The sequence below is a fragment of the Mastigoproctus giganteus genome, chromosome 12, assembly GCF_048544385.1.
Source record: "Mastigoproctus giganteus isolate SK-2022 chromosome 12, ASM4854438v1, whole genome shotgun sequence".
NCBI classification, from domain to species: Eukaryota; Metazoa; Arthropoda; class Arachnida; order Uropygi; family Thelyphonidae; genus Mastigoproctus; species Mastigoproctus giganteus.
The window spans coordinates 54,444,641-54,471,441 of NC_143586.1; the positions used below are offsets into that span (position 1 = coordinate 54,444,641).

The following is a 26,801-nucleotide window of genomic DNA, read 5'->3' on the forward strand; positions in this document are numbered from 1 at the left end:
TTGCAATCTTAATCATCACCTCAATGATTTTCAACATCACTAAGTCAGACAGACCTGCCTGTGGTCTCCCATTTTGCTCCTGGAATTGTCTTTATGGATTGGTGATACTTTGGTGCTTCTCCAATTCTTTGGATTGGAGAAGTGGTTATTGGTGATATTTACTGGTGAAGTGTCAAGAATTACAGAACCCAATTTAGAAGAACAGTGTCCATGGAAGTATCTATAGAAAAGGCATGCAGCAGAAACAGAATGTCTGTGGAGAGACAGGTTATTAATTAACCGTACTGCCCTCCTTTGAATGGAGTTTAGAAGCCCGAGAGAGGTTTTGGTGCCGACCGGGCTAGCCGAGTGGGTAAAGTACCTGCCCGGCAACCCAAAGGTCGCGGGTTCGATTCCCGCCTCGGGCTTGGATCAAAGTACTGCAAAAACCTTGGGAGGTGCAATATGGCCACAGAAGCCGATGCGCCAACAACTACCAAATCAAAAAAAAAAAAAAAAAAAAAATCAAAAAGAGGTTTTGGTGACACCACCCCAGATGTGGCAACAATATTTCATGGTAGGGCAGATTTGAGATTTATACAGAGAATGATTGCTTAGAATAAAAGTAACATTGAGAGTGAAACAGAGAACCCGGTTTTTATATGTAGGAGAAGCACTACTTGTTATGCTTATGCCACAAGAGATTAGAAGTCAGGGTAATCCCTGATAGAGATATTTTGCCTAGAAAGCAGAGTCTCATTGGAGATAAATGTAGGAGTTGTAGATTCCTTTTTTGGGAGATATAAGATAGGACTGAGTTTTAGAAGGATTGAAATTAACTAAGCTGTTTGTGCAGTGCAAGGTTTCTCAAATGAGATGGTGGAATGCAATTTGCAGTTGTCAGCAAAAATATGGATAGGATTTCCAGTCAGCAGAAGGTCATTAATATACAGAGGAAAAGAGTGGAAGAAAGAACTGAACCATGGGGAACTCCAGCATTAGTGGAAAAGTTAGAAGACAGAGAGCCATCTACCATCACCCTCAGTGAGCGATCAGGCAGAAAACTGGATAACCAATTACAAAAAACAATTGGCAAACCATAAGATGGAAGCTTGTTTAGAAGACCTTTATGCCAAACACGATCAAAAGCCTTTGACCATCAGTCTACCATCTACCATCACTCACGAAGAATGGTCAGAGAGAAAACTGCATACCCAATTGCAAAAAATAGTCAGCAAGCCATAAGATGGAAGGTTGTTAAGAAGACCTTTATGCCAAACATGATTAAAAGCCTTAGCAATGTCAAGATCAACTGCTTGAGTTTCACCAAACTTTTCCATTGAATTGGTCCATAGATGGATAACATAAGCCAAAATATCAGTGGATCAGCACCAACAGAATCCATATTGGCAATCATTCATCATATGGAAAGTTTCAAGATAATTTAGGAGTTAGCAGTTAATGAATTTCTCAAGTTACAGCAACTGTTTGCACTGCATTGCTTTTTTCTCCTGTAATGTTTTTCATCTGTCTCCGAACATCATGTTTCTTTACCATATGTATTAGTTAAGGATATCAGTATGCATAATAAACTTCTTTGTTTGTCTTAATATTCATGGTTAATGTTACAGACCTTAAAAAGAAAAGTACACGCTATGAAATAAATGGATTTACTGCTTTAGGTGTGCAAACTTTCCTAAAAAAAATTGCTATACAATTGACAGACCAATATTTTTGTAAAACATTTAAATTTTGAAAGATGAGAGTTACCTTCTTTGTTGTTCTATCATATTTATATTTAAATTGGTAAGTAGTCAGGTCTTTTTTGTTTTTAGACCTTGTGGTTTAATGTAAATATTAAAAATGATGTAAGAATTTTAGGATATAGAAATACTACAACCAAATTTATCTACAGGATTAATTTTTTTATTAAGAAACTTTTTGTTAATATTAGTTTTTTAAAGAGTAACTGTTATTCAGTTATTTAAGCCAAATTTTTGTATGTGTCAATATATTGCAAAGTAGCAATACAGTAAATAATATTTTCCTTTTCTACAGTAAGTATTATAGTGATATTGCCATGTCTCTGTGTGGTGGGCTACAAGATTATGAAGGAGAATTGCCACCTGAACATTTTCTTCATAGTTTGATTACTTTTGATGAATTCTCAGAAAACCCCTCATCTATGCTGCAGAATCCTAACTTAGTGATCAGAATGGGAGGAAAGTGAGTAGTTGACTTAAGATTGGATTTCATTTTCAATCATTACCATTATTTTGTGATGCAGTTCACAGGTCATTTTATTTTTATTTCTTTATGTGGCTGAGTCCTTATTCTCTTTGTGAAGAATCAAAAAAAAAAAAAATAAATAAAATGAATAATAGATATTAGACCTGTAGGACTTATTTTAGAATTTTAATGATGTTTCATTTTGTTTTCATTTGGTCGCTTGGTGTTTGATTTTCATATTTTACTATATATGAAGGAATTCCATTCATAAATATTTAGTTATTTAAGAGATATTTCTCTTGTACAGTAATACCCCGAAGTTACGCGATAGGTGGGTCCGACGAAAATCGCGTAAGTCGAATTCGCGTAAGTCGGGGTACAACTTTGCATATAAATACATATAAATTTTGCTTAATTGGGACCAAGGACTAAAAAAAACACTAGTTTAGAAGAAAAATATTAATAAAATTGCAGTTCTTTATACATATTAATACAAAATATGTATTAAAAAAACAAATGACTTACGTTAAAAAGTTATTTCGATGTCGATGGCTTCATAAAATCTAACAAATTCGTCTGACGACACAGCGCGTTCCTTTTTTTCACGCAGAATTTCTTCGTAGCAAGCTAATAATTTTTTTATTCCTTGCTTTGTAGCTATAACGCGTTCTTCGTTGGAGTCTGTTTTCTAAAATTTTTAAGCCCTTTAACAATTGAGATCTTTTCAATTTTCAACCTGTCAAGTTTGCAATTGTCATGTGCTTTTCGCCGTTGCTTCATTTAGGCCTGTAGCACGTGCAATATCACATGGTCTTTCATTTCGCTCAAAGCGTTTCACAATTTCATATTTTTTCTCTATCGACAGAGGCGGACTGGCCATAAGCCTTACCGGGGAAACCCCGGTGGGCCAGTGTGATTTTGGCCATAAACCATAGTATGAGGCCACTACAAATTTTCCCGGGTAAGAATTTTTGATCCAGTCCGCCTCTGTTTATCCATAATTGCTTTTCTTTTTCTCTCTGAATCTGCAGTGTCTTCACCAGGACGCTTCCTTTTCACACCTTTTAATTTTACTAATTTTTAGGGAATAAAGCACAATTACAAAACGAGGAGCACGCTTGATACGCATAAACAAAGCTGCGCGCATGCAGCAACTGAATAAACAACACCATAAAGGCAGAGATACACTATTAACACCTATTAACACCTCACATTTCTAGGGGTTACTACCATAAAACAATAAAAATCCAGTTGCGTTTCTGCAAGTGAAATCTGTTATAAACGGGTAGTAAACTCCATCTAATTGCATTTGCGATTATACCGATAGCTGGAATTGTGTTGGTTTTTACGTTATTATGGTGAAATGTGTTTCCCCTTCACTGATATAAAAAACATAAAAGCAGCAAAGTTGAATTTTGTTCATCTTTCGCTCTCAATCTCCGCCGTCGCACCGTATATCGATAACATATGAAAAACGACCTTGAAGATAGTGGGCGGCAGCGTTGCCAAACGAAAAAATCAAGAACCGCGTAACTCCGAGTTCGCATAAGTCGGGGTAGTGTAAGTCGGGGTATTACTGTACTACTTCCTTATTCTTAGTCATAGATTTAAACATAAATGGGGTAAGCTGCTAGGGGACCCAAAATTTATTTGGGAGTGGGGAGAATTTAATATCTGAAGTATTGCAAGTACATCATTGAGATGTTCATTAAATAAAATTAAAGAAGCTTGTTGCTTTTTACATTCCTTGTTTCTAAAAATATATAAAATATTTTATTTACAAAATACAAATGTTGCTGGCATCCTACAAATAAAATTTATAGGTAGTTATTTAACTTATTCCATGAGTAGCCAATTGCTTCTTTCAACTGTAAATGGAATGACAATGAGAATGTAACATATTTTTCTTTACACAGCATATAACAACAATTGAACCTCAGATACTTATAACTCTTATCTGTAAATTGGAAAGAATTGCTACTGGAAAGAATTTAAAAAGAATACCTTTCCTACTGTCTCAAGACTGTACTTCATCTTAACAGTGAAGACAGCTAGAGCACAAACATCCCAAAGCTTGTCCCTAAATTTTGCTACACTTGTAACAAGATTATGCTTAGTTTTGTTGGAGCAGAAAAAAATTTTAGTTTACGTATTAACAAAGCAAAGTAATTAATAATATGACTTTAATTTCTTGTGAAGTATGCATATGTTTAAAATCACAAAGTTAAGTGCATGGAACCTAACTGAAAAAAATAAGATGTACATGTGTATTTTATATATTTAAGACTCACATTATTGTTAAAAATAATTCCACAATAATGCTTGAAAATATTGCACATGTATAGAAAGCAATTATTCATATTCCAATGAATGGTTTCCTTCACGAACTGCTGTACTATGGGTGTTCACCAAGTTTGGCCCAGGGAAGGATGTTGATGTTATGCCCAAACTGGTTGTAAACATAACCTGCATTATGTCATCAGATGTTATCTTGTGTTAAAAGTGAACCTCATTCTGATCACTAAAAGGTTAATTGTAATGGGATTTTTTTTTTTTCTTTGAAATTTCCATATTTCTTGCAAAAGTCCACAATAGCTACACAGGAAGTTGACTGACCTAGCCGACTGGTCAATCTTGAGAGTGCAGTAGCACATATGTTTGAGTGGATCATGAAGTCCATATAACTGGTAAATACAGTTAACAGTTGTATTCCATTTCAAAATGATAATTGTAAACCCCTCTGACCTAGTTGTGCTGGAGTATAAACAAACAACATTTTTCATGTAATACAGGATGAGCCATATCAATTTACTGAGAAGTAAATTATCAAAAATAGTTTGAGTAATTCATTTAACCCTTAACCTTGTGCAGAAAATTTCTAATAAACAGACATCTGCAGTAAAGAAGAGGTAAATCAACTATTAGAAGGAATGAGCAAAAAAGAATGGTTCTTTAATGTAAAATAAATAAGTTTTACCCATTGTTTGAACATTTCTTCTATATTTTTTCCTCCTGAAAAAATTCTTGAGGTCTTTTAGACCCCATGCCTGGACAGGATTAAATATTATAATTAACACAATGTAAATGTAACAATAAAGTAACATGGGGACTAAACAGAGTTCATGGAATAAATTGTTCAAATTACACCACTCTTGCATGGTTTTCGATGTTTGCAAACTAAAAGTAGTTTTTAACTCAGTTTTTTACTCTGATTTCAGAAATGTTCATTTTTTTTCTATCACATACTGTTTTTTTCACAGATCACTTAATTTGAAGTCATAAGTTGTATTATTGAATGTTTTAAGTTAAGAGTAAATGCTGGGAATTTGTAAACTAAATCTTCACATGTTGGCAACGCAGTACGGATGGTGGATTTTTGGCTGCTGTAAAGGGATAAGTATTTTTTAATTTTTAACGTATTCTTCTTTATTTAACATAGTACATTGTGTTTTACGGAGATATTAAATAGGTTTAGTAGCGTTCATTAGCTTCTTATTTTGAATTTAACCAGAGATTTTTGGAAGTTACGGCTCCCAGTGTTGGCACCAATATTGTTAAACTAGCCGCCATATTGTAGTCAATAAGAAATAGCTTAATGTATATATATCTTTAACTGATAGTGTAAGGTATAAAGTTAAACTAGATAGCTTGATACGAAGCACTGTATTAGGAATCTGTTAGCTTATTGTAGTATTATCAATTAATCAAAAATATTATTAATCTTATTAAATTTCATTGTTAATTAAATTGTATTTAAATGGAAATCATGACCCAGACTAGAACTGTGAAGCAAAGATCACAGACTAGCGAGAGTGCTGTGGTTCAGGAGGAGAAATGAAGGGGGCGATTCTCCAATGCATCACAGTCTCAAAAAATGTGCGAAATGTGAAATGTTTTCCGACCTTTCTAAAACAGGACATTATCTAGCCAAGGAGGATGCCTTTGTGTGTGGGGGGGGTATCTGGAGTGTCAAGAAATTAGGCACCAACTCGGCGTTCTGATGGGCGTCTATGAGAGCTTGATGTGTAGGGTAAATGCCCTCGAAGAAATTAATGAGGAGCCCATCAGGCTCTCAGCTGCCCAGCTCAACGACAGAGCTCGCTCCTATGCATCAGACAACACAAAGGCAATCTCCAAGGCAGAATGCACTGGTCCCAAAGGAACTAGTTATTGTTGGTGACTCTGTTGTCAGGAAGACGGGGAATATACTATGTAAGAAGGATAGGTGGAACAGGACCAGGGTATGTCTGCTAGGGGCAAAAGTTGATGACGTTGTAGAGCAGATATCATCTTTTCAGGGCACAAAGGTGCTATTGTTGTACATTTTGGAACTAATGACATTAAAAGTAAGAGATCTGCAGATTTACTCAACAAGTACAGGCAATGTTGAAAAAAAGTCGCGAGTTAGGGTTGAATGTGAAAGTGTCTGCAATTCTGCTCAGACACGATACGAGGGAGTATATGATGTGAGCCTTGTCAATTAATTCGGCCTTGGAGAGATTGTGCAAGGCTCAAGGGGTAGAATTTTTTTCAGCCTGGTCTCTGCTTGTTGACAGGAGAGACTGTTTCTACAGGGATGGGATACACTTAAATAGGAAGGGTGCAAGAATATTTGCTGATGCTATTGAGGCAGTGTTAGGTGGGTTGGAAAACTGCTAGCGTGTGGGGGGGAAAAACAGAATAAAAGCTTAACAGTGGCCGCAGGCAGAGGCAAAAGTGATTCTTGCACTGCTTCTATTAGAATGCACAGAAGACTGGAAAGCAAGGTAATGGAGATTTCCAGGACTGCTGAGAGAGTCATAGTGGAACAAGTAAATACATAGGCTGTGTTAGGGTGGCTAGGAGCAGGAACAGGTGCATGTATACTTGCATGTACACCAATGCTAGGAGTATAGTTAATAAATTTGATGAGCTTGAAGTGCTAGTCAAGACATCGAAGGCAGATATTGTTGGGATATCAGAGACATGGTGTCACACAGATATAGGCAGTGCAGAGTTGGAATTTGGGGTGTACAAAGTGTATAGGAAGGAAGGAGAGGATATGCTGTTAGTTAAGAAACATAAAATCTAAGGAAGTGCATCCAATTGATGTTGGTGGACAATGCAGTGTTGAGTCTGTTTGGTGTGAAATAAGCACTGGGAAAGGAAAAATGAGAGTAGGTGTTATAGGCCTAATGAATCTGATGAGTATAATGAGCAATTGTGCAGAGAAATAGATTGGGCCAGTAAATCAGAATGTCTTATGGGAGATTTTAACTTTCCAGATATTGACTGGAACTTGTGGGTTGGTCACTTGCACACTAGCAAGACTTTTGTGGATTTATTGGATGACTGTTTTGTACAGCAACATGTTCGAGAGGCAACCAAAGGGAGTAATACTCTTGATATGATTATCAGTAGAGATTCTTCATGCATTAAGAATCTGCAGATAAAGGAACCACTGGGCAACAGTGATCACAATGTTATTGATGTGGGAATTAATTAAAGATTTAACTACCATCAAGGCTAAAGGGAAGGGCTTATGCTTTTGTAAAGGTGACTAAAGAGGTCTTAGACAGTTTTTAAATTCTGTACAGTGGGATCAACTAATGATGTTACCAACAGTGAATTTTAAATGGGGAGCCTTCAGGGACTTCATTTTGGAGGCTACTAGGCTTTTCATTCCAACTAACAAATACTGTTCAAGATTTAGGCCTAAATGGAGGTAAGATGTATTAATGAGGCTAGTGGCAGAGCAAAAGAATGTATGGAATGCATATAAAGTATCAGACGATACAGAAACCTATGGCAGGTAAAAACTAGTCTGTAATCAAGTCACAAGGAGGTTAGGCAGGCTACGAGAAATCTTTGGCAAATGATGCAAAGAAAAACAGCAAGGCGTTCTTTACTTATGTAAACTCTAGAAGGAAAGAGATGAATCAGATTGGACCACTTAACATAGATGGGTTGATTTCTGATGACCATGCTCAGGTAGCTGATAAACTAAATGAGTATTTTGCATCTACATTCACACGTGAGGAGCTATTCAATGAGGGGAGTGCCAGAAGTTTATCAAACTCTAACAGGGAACTTAGTGATTTTGTAATAACTGAGAGCAAAGTGGAGGAGAAATTGTTGAAGTTAAACATAAGGAAGGCACCTGGGGTGGACGGGATGTATCCAGTTATATTAAAGGAGGCAGCAAAGGAAGTAAGCAAACCCTTAGCCATAATTATGAGAGCTTCCTTGGACTCAGGGGAGGTCCCCATGAACTGGTGGTGTGCAGATGTATCACTAATTCACAAAGGAGGTTCAAAAGGTGACACAATTAACTACAGACCTGTTGGTTTAACTTGTGTTCCGGGGAAAAATAATGGAATCACTGGTTAAAGAAGCATTGCAGGATCATCTAGACAAGACTGCAGTAATAGTTAAGACACAGCATGGGTTTGTCAAATGGAGGTCTTGTCTGACCAGTTTGATTGCTTACTATGGTGTGGTCACAAAGGAACTGAATGCCAAAAATAATTTTGATATCATATACTTGGATTTCAGGAAAGCTTTTGATACTGTTGCACATGGAAGCCTGCTGTACAAATTGGAGAGGTATGGCATCAAGGATAAGCTGCTACAATGGATAAAGGGATGATTGAATGGGAGACAGAGTGGTAATCAATGGACACTGCTCTTCGTGGACAAATGTTATTAGTGGAGTTCCCCAGGGTTCGATGTTGGGTCCACTGTTGTTTTGTATATTTATCAATGATATTGATGAAGTTATATCAGGTTAAATGTCCAAGTTTGCAGATGATATAAAGGTTGGCAGGGTTGATAACGACAGTAATAACAATATGCTACTCCAACTGGATCTAGATAAGTTGGGGAAATGGGCTGAGAAGTGGCAACTGGAGTTTAACACTGACAAATACAAAATACTGCATATGGTAGCAATAACCAAAGAGAAACGTACCAACTGGGTGGTACTATACTCAGGGAAGTGGAAAGTGAAAAAGACCTGGCGGTAATTGTGCAGCCAAATATGAAGTTTGCTGAGCAGTGCAGATGTGCTGGCAGTGCAGGTCATGGAGTTTTGTCAATGATATATGGGAATTTTGCTAGCAGGGACATGGAGGTGATAATCCCATTATACAAGGCAATGGTCAGGCCACACCTTGAGTACTATATACAGGTCTGGAGACCTCATTTTAGGAAGGATGTAGAGTTGCTAGAATGAGTACAAAGAAGGGCAACAAGATTGGTGATGGGAACAAACTCTTACCAAGAAAGGCTTAAGTTCTGCAAATTGCAGCACCTGGAGAGTAGGCACCTGCGAGGTGATCTGATTGAGGTATATATAAAGCCTTGAATGGGTTGAGCAAGCTGAATGCTCTTGGGATTTTTTGTCTTGCTCAGTCTAAGAACCTGAGGGGGCACGGTTTCAAATTGAGGAAAGATAGTTGTAGAATAGATGTGCAGAAATTTGCATTTAGCCAGCGGGTAGTTGATTGGTGGAACAGGCTTCCATCTTTTGTTGTGGAAGCTAATAGCCTCAATAAATTTAAGGCTCAGCTGGACAGGCATTTGGAACGAATGGGGGGATGAAATGGGAGGGTTTTTTTTGGCTGATACTGCATAAGCTTGCTTTCTTGCATCGTATGCCTCTACTAATGCTAAATGCTAATGCTAACACTGCTTCAATCATTTGTGTTTTGTCTTTGAGATCTCCATGCAGCAGTGTTTATCATTGTGTGCTCAGTTTATTTTTATGGTTTTGTCAAACTTGTGCTGAAAAGTAATGTTTTCACACAAGTGTTTGAACAATTCAAACTTATTTTGTTATATTTGTGAAAATTATGTGGTCCTCAAGCAAAGACAAGATATTACCGAATTTATAAAAAAACGTGTACAGTGAGTCCTCGTATAACACGTGTTTACACTGCATGAATTCAATCATACACGATTTATAAATAGGAGAACAATATCTTGTATAATATGAACCGAATTCGCTTATGCACGATTCGCCTTTGTGTTTACAAGAAATGGCAGTCGAACGCAGAATCACCCCCAACCAAATGCGACACGATAGGAATGAAGAGAAGAATCTGAAAATATATTTGTTTTTTATATCAGTGAAGAGGAAACACATTTCATCATAATAACGTAAAAACCAACACAATTCCAGCTATCGGTATAATCGCAAATGCAATTAGATCGAGTTTACTACCAGTTTATAACAGTTTCCACTAGCAGAAACGCAACTGGAAATTGTTTTTATTGTTTTATGGTAGTAACCCCTAGAAATGTGCTTTAGTAAAAGGTGAGGTGTTAATAGTGTATCTCTGCCTTTACAGTTGTTTATTCAGTTGCTACACACATGCAGCTTTGTTTATGTATATCAAGCGTGCCTCCTCGTTTTGTAATTGTGCTTTATTCCCTAAAAATGAGTAAAATACTTTAAAAAATGTGAAAAGGAAGCGTCCTGGTGAAGACACTACAGATTCAGAGAGAAAAAGAAAAGCAATATCGTTAAACAGAGGTGGACTATGTCAAAAATTCTTACCTGGAAAATTTATAGTGGCCTCATGCTATGGTTTATGGCCAAAATCACACCGGCCTCTGGCCCACTGGGGTTTCCCCGGTAAGGCTTATGGCCAGTCCGCCTGTGTCGATAGAGAAAAAATATGAAATTGTGAAATGCTTTGAGCGAAATGAAAGACTCTGTGATATTGCACGAGCTACAGACCTAAATGAGGCAATGCTGAGAATTACAAAGAATGCAGAGAAAATAAAAACAGCATTCATAGCAGGAACAACTCAAAGTGTAATTAAAATCCATCTGTTTTCTGTTTGGATAGAAAACCAAACAAAAAAACTAGTTTGCTTACGATAGAAGCAAAAGCATTAGCAATATTTTATTACGTAATAGTCATCATAAAATACGTAAGTATTTTATTATGATTATTTATTGTTTGGTACTGTTTTGGTTACAAATGTGTGTTCAATCTTGGGTGGTCGGCACCTAACCCTATTTTTCCCATAGGGCCTGTTGTTTATATTGCACGATTTTGCATTACACGAGGGTTTCTAGGAACACAACTGTCGTGCTATACGAGGACTGACTGTATTGTGCTTATTTTGGAGCGAAACTCAGTGACCAAGATAAACAATGAGCTCCACATTAAAGTTTGTCGAACCTGTGTTGTGAAGCACTGAGATTGCAGAATTGAGATTGTGTAAAAAGAAGGCTATGGCATTTGTAGTTCCCACGATTTGGTGGGAGGCTACAAACCACTTTGATGACTGTTACTTTTGCTTAGTTTTAATATACAGGGATACAATGCAAAGTGTAAGAAGGGCATTGTGCATCCTAATTTCCATCTGCCATTAGACCAGTCCCACATGGAGACAACCTGCCAATTGCAGCAGAATGTAGCAGCAGAGAGTGCTGAAAGTGAAGCTTCTGATGATGAAACTGAAATCTGCATGTCGGGAGACATTGAATCCACCCCTCAACTGTTTTCACAGCATGAACTCAATGACCTGGTAAGAGATTTACCAAAGGAATCTGCAGAACTTGATTCTAGACGTAAGTAAAAAAATCTTCTAGCACATGGGATGTTTTTCTCATGGTGCAGACACAGAGAACAAGAATTAGTCCCCTACTTTTCTGATTAAAAAGAGAATGATTCTATGATTTTTTTGCAGTAATATAAATGACTTAATGAACTGTTTAGGAATTAGTACAATCCTATACAGTGGAGACTTTTTTATTGAATTGACTCATCAAACAGAAGTCTCAAATGTACGTTGCTCCACAATGGAAATAAATATGGGTCAATTCCAGTAGCTCACGCTGTACATTTGAAATAAACATATGAAAACCTGAAGTTGTTGACAAATATTAAATATGAAAGGACATGGTTGATTGGTCTCTGCTGACTTTCAAGTGATAAGCATGTTACTTGGACAACAATCTGGCTAAACAAAAATGCCTTGCTTTTTGTGTGAGTGGGACAGTTGGGCAAGGAGTATTCACTAGAATGTCAAGGTCTAGCCAAAGAGGGGTGGTTTATTGCTTGGATTAAAGAGCATAGTTCATAAACCACTGGTAGACCCCAAAACTGTCCTTCCACCCTTGTACATCAAACTGGGCTTGATGAAACAGTTTGTGAAATCTTTACTTCAGAAAGGTCTGCTTCAAACTACCTTTGTACTAAATTCCCATTGATCACCACCAAGAGAAGCTAAAACAAGGTATTTTTATTGGATATCAAATTTGCAGGCTGATGAGGGACCACGATTTTGAGAGAACTATGATTAAAAGAGAAAAGCAAGCTTGTATTTGCTTCGGGTCTGTTGTCGAACTTCTTAGGGAACAATAAGGATCCAAACTAAAAGAATATAGTTGAAAATATGTTGGCAAACTTTAAGAAGCTAGGCTGCAACATGAGCATCGAGGTACATTTTTTACACTCCCACATCAACTACTTCCCAGAAGATCTAGAAAGTGTTGTGAAGAACAGGGTAAGCAGTTTCACAAAGACATTAAAAACATGGTGATGAAGCACTAGGGTAGGTGGAATGTCAACATAATGGCTGACTATTGGTGGACTCTGATGAGTGGCTATAAAGTAATACGTGCAAGAAAATGAAAGAAATATAAGAAAGAAAGTGTATGAGCTTATGCATCATGAGCCAAAAAAAAAAATTTTTTTTTACAAAACAATTCCCTCTAAATGTTTGTCCAGTTCCTCCTCAAATTTGTTTAACCTATCAACTTCCACAACAACAGATGAAGTTTGCTCCAGCAATTAACAACCCGTTGGCTAAAGGCAAATTTCCGCACATCTATTCTACATCTGTTTTTCCTCAATTTGAATTTATGCCCCCTTAGGTTTGTAGTCTGAACAAGTGGAAGAATCCCATCAGAATTCTGCATGCTCAACCCATTCAAGGCCTTATACACCTTAATCAGATCATCTTGCAGGTACCTAGTCTCCAACCGCTTCAATTTGCAGAACATAAGCCTCTCTTGCTAAGAGGATCCCTTCATTCCCCTCACCAATCTTGTTGCTCTTCTCTGTACACGCTTAAGCAAATCTACATCCTTTCTAAAATGAGGCTCCAGACCTGTATGCAGTGCTCAAGGCGTGGCCTGACCATTGCCTTATACAGAGGGACAATAACCTCCTTTTCCCTGCTAGCAAAATTCCTGTATATCATTGACAAAACCCCTTGACCTGCCCTGGCAACCTCTTTGCATTGCTCAGAAAACTTCATATCTGACTGCACAATTACTCCCAGGCCTTTTTCATTTTCTACCACCCTAAGTGTAGTACCACACAGTTGGTACGTTTCTCTGGGGTTACTTCTACCCATATGCAGTACTTTGCATTTGTCAATATTAAACTTCAGTTGCCACTTCTCAGCCCATCTGCCCAAATTTTCTAAATCCTGTTGCAGTAGCACACTGCCATTACTGTCATTAATAACCCTGCTAACCTTTGTATCATCCGCAAACGTCGACACAAAGCCTGATATACCTTCATCAATATCACTGATAAATATACAAAACAACAGAGGACCAAACACCGAACCCTGTGGGACTCCACTAATAACATTAGTCCACGAAGTCCAGAGTGGTAATCAGCATCCACTGATTACCTGTCTGTCTTCTCCCATTCAACCATCCTTTTATCCATTGTAGCAACTTACCCTTAATACCATTCTGCTCCAATTTGTACAGTAGTCTTCCATGTGCCACAGTGTCAAAAGCTTTCCTGAAATCCAAGTATATGATATCAAAATTATTTTTTGCATCCAGTTCCTTTGTAACCACATCATAATATCCTATCAAATTTGTCAGACAAGACTTTCCCTTAAACCTATGCTGTGTCGGAATTATTGCTGCAGTCTTGTCTAGATGATCCTGCAATGCATCTTTAACCAGTGACTCCATTATTTTACCCTGAACAGAACTTAAACTAAGTGGTCTGTAATTACTCGTGTCACCCTTCGATCCCCCTTTGTGAATTAGGGATACATTTGCACATCTCCAGTCTGCGGGGCCCTCCCCTAAGTCCAAAGATGCTCTCATAATTATAGCTAAGGGTTTGCTTACTTTCTTTGCCGCCTCCTTTCATATAACTGGATAGATCCCATCTACCCCAGGTGCCTTTCTTATGTTTAACGTCAACAATTTCTCCTCCACTTTGCTCTCAGTTATTACAAAATCATTAAGCACCCTGCTACAATTTGATAACCTTCCATTTTCAAACCTTAACTCCTCGTATGTGAATGTAGATGCAAAATACTCATTCAGTTTGTTTGCTATCTGAGCAGGATCATCAACAGTTGAACCATCAATATCAAGTGGACCAATCAGATTCATCCCCTTCCTTTTAGAGTTTATATAAGTAAAGAAATCTTTGCTGTTTTTCTTAGCTTCCTTTGCTGAAGATTTCTCGTAATCTGCCTTCGCCTGCCTAACCTCCTTTGTGACCTGATTACAAACTAGCTTATATCTGCCATAGGCTTCTGTGTCGCCTGATAATTTATATGCATCCCATGCATTTTTCTTCTCTGCCACGAGTCTCATTAGTTCATTTGACAACCATTTAGGCCTAAACCTTGAAAAATATTTCTTAATAGGTATGACACTTTTAGTAGCTTCCATGATTAATTCCTTGAATGCTTCCCACTTAGAATGTGCTGTTGGTAACATCATCAGTTGATCCCACTGTACAGAATTTAAAAACTGAGATCACTGTACTCACCTTTACAGAAGCAAAAACCCTTTCCTTAACCCCTGATGGTAATTATATCTTTAAGTAAATCCCACATCAGTACACTGTGATCACTGCCACCTAATGGTTCCTTTATCTTCAAATTCTTAATACACGAATGATCACTGCTGATAACCAGATCAAGAGTATTACCCTCTCTGGTTGCCTCTCGAACATGGTGCTGCAGAAAACAATCATCCAATAAATCCACAAAAGTCTTACTAGTGTGTGAGTGACCAACCCACAAGTTCGTCAATATCTGGGAAGTTAAAATCCCCCATTATAAGACATTCTGATTTACTAGTCCACTCTATTTCTCTGTACAATTGTTCGTTATAGTCATTCGAGTCATTAGGTCTATAACACACGCCTACTCTTATTTTTGCTTTCGCAGTGCTTATGTCACACCAAACTGACTCAACAGTGCACTGTTCATCTATATCAACTGGATGCACTTCTTTTGATTTTGTGTTTCTTAATTAACAGCATGACTCCTGCTCCCTTCCTATCCTGTCTATCCTTTCTGTGCACATTGTACTCCCTAAATTCCAATTCTGCATTCCTAATGTTTGTGTGATACCACGTCTCTGATATCCAAACACTATCCGCCTTTGATGTCTTGACCAATACTTCAAATTCATCAAATTTATTTACTATACTTCTAGCATTGGTATACATGGAAGTATACATGCACCTATTCTTATTCTTAGTTACCCTAACACATCCCATATACCCACCTGTTTCACGATGACTGCCATCAGTCCCTGAAACCCCCAGCACCCCTCGCTCCAGGCTGCTGCTTATTCAAATAGAAGTAGTGCAAGAATCACCGTCACCTTTGCCTGTGGCTACTTTTAACCTTTTAGTCTGCGAATCCCCCCCCCCCCAAGCTAGCAGTTTTCCAACCCATCTAACTCTACCTCGATAGCATCAGCAAATATCCTTGCACCCTTTCTGTTTAAGTGTAGCCCATCCCTGTAGAAGCAGTCTCTCCTGTTAACAAGCTCAGACCATGCTGAAAAAAATTCTACCCCTTGAGCCTTGCACATTCCCTCCAGGTCCGAATTGATTGAAATGACTCTCATCATGTACTCCCTCCTATCGTGTCTGGGCAGAATTGTAGAAACTTTCAAATTTAACCCTAACTCACGACTTTTTTGCAACATTGACCTGTACTTGTTAAATAAATATGCAGATCTCCTACTCTTAATGTTCTCGGACTGGTGCTGTTTCAGTCATCTGTGATGAGTTTGAAAATAAACAGAAATGGAACATTGTAGTTCAGAATTTTTCCGACATATGGTGGTACAGATTGCCTTGTAGGTTGACAGCCTGCAAGTAACAACCGGGTTCATTAGTAGCATTGATGTTCTGTGTTATGATGAAATGTTAAAAACTGTTTATGGTGATGAAACACAAGTCATACCAGTGTATTTGAATGGTATAAGCAGTTCAAAGATGGATATGAGGATGTTCGCAACAATCCAAGAAATGGATGTCCATCAACCTCTTGAAATGAGGACAGTTGCAAATGTTTGGAAAATTGTGACAAGAGATTGGCATTTGACCCTCAGAATTATGGCTGATGAGTTGAATATGAGTAAAGAGATGATCCGTCATATTCTGCATGAAGGTTTAGAGAAAAGAAAGGACAATGCAAAATTTGTGCCATACAGCCTCATGGATGAGCAGAAGCAATGAATAGTGTCATCATGCGAAGACTTCATCCAGACTTGTCAAAGACAATCCTAATTTCCTGGAGTGTATTGTCACTGGAAATGAGTGTTGTGTGTTTCAGTATAACTCAGAAACAAAGCATCAGAGCATGTAGTGGAATTTAAAATCATCCCCTAGGCCTAAAAGGGTTTTGTTTACAGAAGTCCAGAATCAAGGTGATGCTGATCATATTTTTGATGTGAAAACATCAATGGCGGCACTGGAGTGAAACCGATTGGTAACGAAATTTTTTTACGAAAATGATGCATTTGACGTCACTTCCTATTAGATGACTGTTAGATTTTAAATGACAAATGATGTCACTTCCTAAATGGCACTAACGATGCTAACTCAGTCACTAACGTTGATTCAGTAGAGTAAGCAGCTGGCATTACATACATCCAGACTTTAATAAAATCTGCTTCTCAAGATTTTGATCGATATCAACCTTCTAAGTAGCATAAGTAAGTAAATTAGTTTCGATCACACCGTTCAGAAATTTAAACAGTTTTAGTGTAGTGCTGCCATAGATGTTTTCACATAAAATAAAACATCTTTCATGCATCCAATGTAGACTTTTTTTTTTTTTTTTTTTTTTTTTTGACAAACAGAGTTGATTCCCAAGGAATTTGTACCTGAAGGGGGGGGGGGATTTGATATGATAATATAATCATAATATTTTCACTGTTGAAATGTCACATAATTTAGTCTACAGTTCTAATGATTTTTAGATCTTATTGCACTTCCTTCTTTTTGCATACCAGATATCAAACAGCATAGGCTTCTTTTCTATATACAGGTGCTTCAAAGACCATTGAAGCACATTTCCTAGGTGAGACTGCAAGCTGGTTCTTATTGCATGACAATGCCACCTCTCATTCCACACTTGTTGTTGTTGTGAAGACATTTCTGATGAAACATGGCATTGTAAATTTCTGACGAAACTTGCCATTGTACAGATCAATTATCCATCCTGCTCTCCCGATCTAGCAGCAGCAGATTTCTTCCTCTTTCCCACAGTAATAACTGTCTTTAAAGGAAAGAGATTTCAGGACATAGTTATCTTTATGTGCTCAATATAACTTTATGTTGAGGACATAAAGAAAAATGTAACTGCCAAACTGAACATTTCTTTTGATAACACTGACTCTTTTCAGAAACTTTTACAAGTGTAATAAGTGTATTCAGTGAGGTGATAATTATAAAACCATTTTTGAGTTTCTTCACTTTGTGTTCTTTTTATTGCACCAGTCTTGGAACTTTATTGCTATACCTTATATATTTTTTGCAGTTGGAAACTATTCTGGTTTGTGAAAAGGTGAAATAATAACACCTTTTCACTGTTGAAATATCACATAACTTAGTCTACAGTTCCAATGATTTTTAGAAAGTGCAAAATCATTTTCCGATAGTTTTGCACTTTCTGCTTGCATGCCAGATATCAAATGGTAAAAAAAAGAAAGTGCAGCCATTATCAACCCACTGCAGGGATTCTTTCTCATATGAAGTGATGAAATTTTTGAATATGGTGTACAGGAAGAATATGCCCAGCTCCTTGAGATATTGTGGCCTTGACAATGTCCCCCCCCCCCCCATACACACTACTCAGAACCTCTTCCAGTCACTATCTGGTGGAGTAGAGGCAGTGAGATTATGCACCAGCTGATCTGTAAGCCTCCTAGAGAATTACCAATAGGTTTGGTCTAGTGGACTGTCTAGCGGCTGACCTGTGAGCAGTTTTAGAGCTGTACCCTTGAAATTTCAGAAGATTGGATCCTGCCATATGTCCATCATAACCTCAAAAGATGTCAATCATCTATCACCTAGTATTGCCTGGTAACACAGGGGGTGTCATTCCTCTCTGTGGTGTGGATGCCACACCTCAACCACTGCTTATGTTTGGTTCGCACCAGGGTGGTCACCTCCAGTATGCTGGGTACTATATTTCAGGACTTGCACATGGGGGTTATACCCAGGGTTAATAACAATCCCGCCATCATCAAGGTGCAAGCAGAGGATCTGGCTGTCAAATACCGATATTATGATGGACTTTGCCAAAATTAGGTCCACTTGACTTGGGTGTCACCCGAATATTAGTTCAATTAACATTTTAGACTCCCGGGTAGTGAGTGCAGCTTGTCGTACCTGAGAAAATATCTATGACAGCCTCAAGGTCCAATAATAAATTTCAAATAAAATGGACAGTACACACAGACAACTTTCCCTAACGACAACAAAAATGCTAATGGCAAAGCTTAGTACCTTGTGAAGTACGAAACCCTCCATATGTCTTTCTTGTTCCTTTGAACTATCATTATCACTGCAGGAAGCAGTGAGCATTTTCAAAAGGTGCAGTGCACTGTGAGAAGTACAGTTGTCTTTTCAAAAGAAGCTACATGAGTTTGGGTAAGGGGTGGCAATCTAATTTAAACATGGCACCCAAGGGAGAAATGTTCAGATGTTAATGCACTTTTAGTAATTATCATGAGCTGAACTGAAAATCTATTTTGAAAATGTGTTCAGTGCTTATATGTTGTCAAAAGTTTCAATTTGTTAAACTAACAAATGATGTTTAGAATAAAGTGGTACTTTCTGTACCACTCATAACTTATCTTTAATTTAAAACCACTGTTAGATTTTTGTGTACTGATGTGTTTTAGATTACTGATAGGATTAAGATGGCTGAAATTTTAATTAATCTAGTAATTGTGATTAGAGAAAAATAGTTGAAGGTACACTGATTTTTTTCTTTTGTAAGTGATGAACTTAATATCTGAATTTGTTTGTTTATTTTAATCCTAGATATTATAACTGGCAGACAGCTGCACCTGTATTACTTTCTTTTGTGATGTATCAACGCCCTCTGCCTGAGGTAAATATTAAACCTGTTGTTTAAACATATTATTTGCATGATTAATTTTTTTGTGCTTTCTTCTGTTGTGCACAGACTGTGTTTTTAGGTATTTTCTGGAATCTTTATTTTTCAGAAAACTACAGCACATCTTGTTAGTGAACATATGCCAAAGAAGAAAAAGTCCAAGACATATTCATGGTGGTCTTGGAGACGTAATACAGCTTCTGAAACTGAGACAGAAACGAAGAAAATGGGACCAGAGGTATGCAATTTTAAATAATTTGTGAGTACATTTTAATGGATAAGGTAGCAGTTATTGTTAGGAATTGTATGTTTATTGTACTAAAGTTAGGTGATGTCACCAAACTTGTTCATACATTCATGGCTATTTGGGACTAGCTTTTTTATTCCTGTAGTGCGGAAATTGGCATCAAGCTATGACAGCCATGAAATACAGGTAGCCCTCGATTTATGTCAGAGTTAGGTTCGGGGGGGGGGGGGGGGGGCAAATGGAACCCTTTATATAATGGAGTCAATCTGAAATCACAGGGTTAGGTTCAGTGGGGGAGGGGGGCAATAATGGAGTCAATCTGAAATCACAGGGTTAGGTTCAGGGCACAGGGTTAGGTTCAGTGGGGGGGGGGGGGGGCAAATGGAACCCTTTATATAATGGAGTCAATCTGAAATCACAGGGTTAGAAATCAAATGGAACCCTTTATATAATGGAGTCAATCTGAAATCACAGGGTTAGGTTCAGGGCACCAAAAATTTTACCTACTACTTTGCATGATTGTTTTATTTTATTAGCATCCTCCATAGTTGTAGTCAATGAAGGCATATTCATAGCCCTACACACATTAGGGTGGCTTTCACCAGATTCCATCCTCCGAATATTGCACTAGGATTTAATTAACTATTTATACCAGACATGGCGTGTCATTATTCTATTAAATTAAAAACTTTATAACACTATTGGAAAAACTGCACATGGCTATCGCTGTTATTATTATTTAATTTATTAATAGCACAATTAATACAGGGGACAGGCGCAAATGGAACCCATTATATAATGGAGTCAGTCTGAAATCACAGGGTTAGGTTCAGGGCACCAAAAATTTTACCTACTACTTTGCATTGATTGTTTTATTTTATTAGCATTCTCCATAGTTGTAGTCGATGAAGGCATATTCATAGCCCTACACACATTAGGGGCGGCTTTCACCAGATTCCATCCTCCGAATATTGCACTAGGATTTAATTAACTATTTTTACCAGACATGGCGTGTCTTTATTCTATTAAATTAAAAACTTTGACACTATTGGAAAAAACTGCACATGGCTATCACTGTTATTATTATTTAATTTATTAATAGCACAATTAATAAAAAAATGTTAGTGTAATAAATTTCCAAAACGTAAATAGCGTAAACAACCACTGACTGAATGCTTCATCACATGGACCTTTAATACCCGCATCCACGAGTGGTTACTTTGAGGGCGGGAATCTTTCTCGTTTCTGATACAAATGTGCTAATTGCGGATTGGTTCAGATTGTCCTAAATCACATGAACAGTGCACAATACGCACAGTATGATGCCGATAAATTTTGTCTGATGATTTTAAACTTTCAATTTATAAAAAAATTGCAACAATAAATAAATAAAAATGGCATTGTAGTTAGTGATCGGCTCAAATCGGACCGGCACAAAACGAGGGCTACCTGTTATGCCTTTTTCATCATTTTCAAAATGATGAAAGATGTTAGTGTTTTTTTTCATTGCCTTGAAAAGATGTGTACTTGAATGGTAAACATTTGCAAATTGTGATACATTTAAAATGAGTGATTTCACTTGAAGTGTTGGGGATGGGAGGGAGTCTGTGGTTTTATAAATAGCAGGTTACACTAAAAAATACACTAATTTTTTCACTGGTTTTTGCAAAGAGGAGGGTTTACACTGATGTGTAATGCAAAACTACAAACTTGCAAAATGCACCAATGAATTCCTATAGAACTAAAAGTGGGAGTACTGGATTACTTTCACACTCCTTCCCCCTTTATAGTACTGACCTTGATATACATATTTATTTACCAGATCATTGATTGTTAAAACTTTGAAATTGGAGGCACTGTGAACTCAGTGATACTCTGATGGAGGTGTGATTATTTCAATCCACTATCTTAAAAAAAAAAGTCACCGCTCTGATTATAAGCACCATCCACTTACACCTTTAAAGTTTACAGTACATGTGAAAGTATCTAGATAGAAATATATTTACAATAAGTGCCGGTTATAGTGATCACGTTGGCAAATTGAATTTTGATTCTGATAATCAAAAATCGACAAATATTATCCAGAGTCTATAAAATAAAGATATAAAGCACAAATTTACACTTTATTACCAGTTAAATGTTACATAAAAATCGGAAGAATATTATGATTTTTATCTTCCGAATAAAATAAATTTATACACAGGTTAGGAAAATTTAAAATAAATGTATACTTATACTTTTACTTATACATACATTATATAATATACTTATACATGCATAGCTTAATTAATATACATATTAATTAAGCATAACACTTTGTAATATGATTATAATTTAAAATAATCACTTATTTTAGATTGCTTTAAATTATCACTACAGTTTATTTATAGATTTTTCAATATTGTATAACAGTCTATATTCATGATCACTTGCACCAGTGTCTTCCAACACTCTCCTCAGGATGGCTATAGCTTCACAAGTTTGCCGTTTTGTAACTGGAATTCATTCGGTTTCATCTTCATTTTCATCCTCCTCGGTGAAATTATCAGCAACGGACTGGGAAATTTCTTCTGTTAAAGCTGTAATAACTTGTAGATCACCATCTATGCCCACCCAATTGCTTCCTTTTTCTGGTTTCACTAATCACATTAGTGTTTAATGAGTGACATGATTTCAACAATTTTGATAAAGATGACTGAGGCACTCCTAATTTTACTGCTACTTCCCCTTGAGACATATTGCCTAAGTTTAATTTATCATACCTTCTATAATTCATAACTTTTCTTTTACACTGAAATTCACTCTTTCTGTTTGCTGACATTTTTTTTTTAGTGATATTTAAAACACAGTAAAAAAGATAAGCGTCAATCAATAACAAAGCACACAACACACACAAGTGAGACGAAGTTTAGATGTAGAATTGAAGAGTAGATTCAGCCAAAGGGGGAAAACCATTTCACCATAAACAACGTGAAAACACAGAATTCCAGCTATCGGTATTATTGCAAATGGATAAGATCGAGTTTACTACACTTTTATTGCACTAACAGAAAAGCCCAATAAACCGGAAACTGCAAATTGTTTTTATTGTTTTATGGTTGTGACCTCCAGAAATGTGCTTTAGAAAAATATTCACAGAGACATTCAAAATCGATTCTTATAACTGAAAATGTGATTCTGGTGAACAATTAAAGTGTAGTGCATTTTATTGATTTGGATCGGTTTTTAAATTCTATACAGTGGATCAACTAATGATGTTACCAATGGTGAATTCTAAATGGGAATCCTTCAGGAACTTAATCTTGGAGGCTACTAGTCTTTTCATACCAACTAAGAAATATTGTTCAAGGTTCAGGCCTAAATGGATGTTGGATGAATTAATGAGGCTCGTGGCGAGAAGAAAAATGCATAGGATGCCATATAAATTATCAGGCGACACAGAAGCCAGTGGCAGATATAAGCTAGTCTGTAATCAAGTCACAAAGCAGGTTAGGCAGGCAAAGGCAGATTACGAGAAACCTTTGAGTTGAATGATAAATCAGATTGATCCACTTAACATAGATGGTTCGAATATCGATGATCCAGCTCAAGTAGCTGATAAACTGAATAAGTATTTTGTGTCTACATTCACAAATAGGGGAATGCCAGAAGTTTATCAAAACACTAACAGGGAACTAAGTGATTTTTTAATAACTGAGAGCAAAGAGGAGGAGGAAATTGTTGAAGTTATACATAAAAAAGGCACCTGGGGCAGATTGAATCTATCCAGTTATAATGGAGGCAGCAAGGGTAGTAAGCAAACCCTTAACCATAATTATGAGTGCATCCTTGTAGGTCAGGGGAGGTCCCCATGATTGGAGATGTGCAAATGTATCCCCAATTCACAGGGAGTGACACAAATAATTATAGACCTGTTAGTTTAACTTCTGTTCCAGGGAAAATATGGAGTCACTGGTTAAAGAAGCATTGCAAGATCATCTAGACAAGGTTGCAGTAATAGTTAAGACCCAGCATGAGTTTGTTAAAGGGAGGTCTTGTCTGACCAATTTGATTGGATATTATGTTGTAGTCACAAAGGAACTGAATGTCAAATAATTTTGATATCATATACAGTCAGTCCCTTGTATAATAAGTGTTTAGACTACACGAAATTCGATCATACACAATTTATAAATAGGGGAACGATATCTTATATAACACGAATTGAATTCGTTTATGCACAATTCGTCTTGCCGTTTACAAGAAATGGCAGTCGAACGCAGAATCACCCCAACCAAACCTAACACGATAGGAATGAAGAGAAGATTCTGAAAATGTATTTGTTTTTTATATCAGTGAAGGGGAAAACACATTTTCACCATATAACGTAAAACCAACACAATTCCAGCTATCTGTATAATCGCAAATGCAATTAGATCGAGTTTACTACCAGTTTATAAACAGATTCCACTTGCAGAAACGCAACTGGAAATTGTTTTTGTTTTATGGGAGTAACCCCTAGAAATGTGCATTTAGTAAAATGTGAGGTGTTAATAGTGTATCTCTGCCTTTGCGGTGTTGCTTATTCAGTTGCTACATGTGCGCAGCTTTATTTATGTGTATCAAGCGTGCCTCCTCGTTTTGTAATTGTGCTTTATTCCCTAAAATGAGTAAAATACTTAAAAGGTGTGAAAAGGAAGCATCCTGGTGAAGACCTACAGATTCAGAGAGAAAAAGAAAAGCAATATCAATTAACAGAGGTGGACTGGGTCAAAAAAATTGTTACCTGGGAAAATTTAATAGTGGCCTCATGCTATGGTTTATGGGCCAAAATCACACTGGACTCCGGCCCACTGGGGTTTCCCCGGTAAGGCTTATGGCCAGTCCGCCTCTGTTGATTACAGAAAAAAATATGAAATTGTAAAACGCTTTGAGTGAAATGAAAGACCATGTGATATTGCACGTGCTACAGACCTTAATGAGGCAACGCCGAGAATTACAAAGAACGCAGAGAAAATAAAAACAACTTCATAGCAGGAACAACTCAAAGTGTAATTAAAATCCATTAGATTAAGACCACAAAGAATTGGAAGAGATGGAACGGCTGTCATCTGTTTGGATAGAAATCAAACAAAAAACAAGTTTGCTTACAATAGAAGCAAAAGCATTAGCAGTATTTTATTACGTAATAGTCGTAATAAATTGTGTTTGGTAATGTTTTGGTTTACAAATGTGTGTTCAATCTTGGGTGGTCAGCACCTAACCCTATTTTTTCACATGGGGCCTGTTGTTTATATTGCACAATTTTGCATTGCATGAGGGTTTCTAGGAACACAAACTATCGTGCAATACGAGGACTGACTGTACTTGGGTTTCAGGAAAGCTTTTGATACTGTTGCACATAGAAGACTGCTCTACAAATTGGAGTGGTATGGCATTAAGGGTAAGTTGCTACAATGGATAAAGGGATGGTTGAGTGGGAGACGGCAGAGAGTATGCAAATGCAAAGTTTTGCATACGGGTAGCAGTAACCCAAGAGAAACCTACCAACTTCTGATGGTACTACACTCAGGGAGGTGGAGAATGAAAAAGACCTGGGGATAATTGTGCAGTCAGATATGAAATTCTCTGAGCAGTGCGGACGGGCTGCCAGAGCAGGTCATGGAGTTTTGTCAGTGATATATAGGAATTTTGCTAGCAGAGACAAGGAGGTGATTATCCCTTTGTATAAGGTAATGGTCAGACCACACCTTGAGTACTGTATACAGGTCTGGAGGTCTCATTTTAGAAAGGATGCAGAGTTGCTTAAATGAGAACAGAGAAGGGCAACAAGATTGGTGAGAGGAACAAAGGAGTGCTCTTACGAAGAAGGGTTTAAGTTCTGCAAGTTGCAGCATCTGGAGACTAGGCACTTGTGAGGTGATCTGATCGAGGTGTATATGGCCTTGAATTGTTTGAGCAGGCTCAATGCTGATGGGATTAAGAATCTGAGGGGACATAGATTCAAGTTGAGGAAAGACAGTTGTAGAATAGATGTGCGGAAGTTTGCCTTTGGCCAGCGGGTAGTTGATTGCTGGAACAGACTTCCATCTGTTGTTGTGAAAGTTGATAGCTTAAATAAATTTAAGGCTAAACTGGACAAACATTTGGAGTGACTGGATGGGAGAAATGGGAGGGGGTGTGTGTGTTTTTTTTTTTTTTTTGGCTAATGTTGTATAAGCTTGCTTTCTTGCATCATATGCCTCAACTAATGCTAATATTAATACAAACTTATTGATATCGGTGTAAATGCATCATAGTTTAACTATCTACGTAGTGTAACAGCATTGTTTAGGTTTTATCTCATTGTGGTACCTTCAAAACGAGATACTAGGTATTGCACTACTTCAAATTAATTTTGCTTCCCTAGTAGAGGAGACTATTGTTATTTATTCTCAGGTAGCACCACCACCCAGATGCATTTTGTTGGCTTCTTGGTACAAAGGTACATCCTCGAGTGCACTGCAGTTGGCTTTACCATACATGAAGTGCATATCTGCATACTCTTCGTTGCTGTAACCTCTTCCCATGTTGATTATCCTTTGACAAGTACTAGTATGCCTGCTACGTCTCAGAGCATTGAGAGAGGGAGAATGAGCATAACCTAACCTAAACAAACAAGTCAGTGGTGAATCCCAACTAGAAATGTGCTATATCTCAAAAACAATTCACTTAAGGACCCTTGTTTACTAGGCTTTTTTTGCATATTGTAGTCTGTACAAGTTCACCTTTAAATTATTGACCATCACTTTGAAACACCCTGTATATACATTACTACTGTATGTATGAATGGTCTATTTTATTCTTACAAACCATATAGTATTATTTACCATAATACCAAATTTCAGTCTGAAACCTTTATTGGAAACTGTGATGTAAGCATCTAAAATTTGGGGCATGTGTGAAAAATTGGCCATTATTAATGGTGCAGTTAAGAATTCAGAAACATTAACTATCAGATTTACAATAC

At 37.2% G+C, this 26,801-nt stretch overlaps 1 protein-coding gene across 2 annotated transcripts in view; it reads left to right on the plus strand.

Moving 5' to 3' along the window:
- The window catches only part of Lpin (phosphatidate phosphatase LPIN), a 257,365-nt gene that overhangs the window by 142,695 nt on the left and 87,869 nt on the right, over window positions 1-26,801 (plus strand). Inside the window, exons 7-9 of one of the 2 annotated variants that reach the window (XM_090385615.1) lie at window positions 2,038-2,205; window positions 19,491-19,560; window positions 19,676-19,804. In XM_090385615.1, coding sequence (XP_090241741.1) covers window positions 2,038-2,205; window positions 19,491-19,560; window positions 19,676-19,804 — 367 coding nt within the window. The remainder of the gene's footprint in view (window positions 1-2,037; window positions 2,206-19,490; window positions 19,561-19,675; window positions 19,805-26,801) is intronic. The other variant, XM_090385616.1, reaches the window with a different exon arrangement.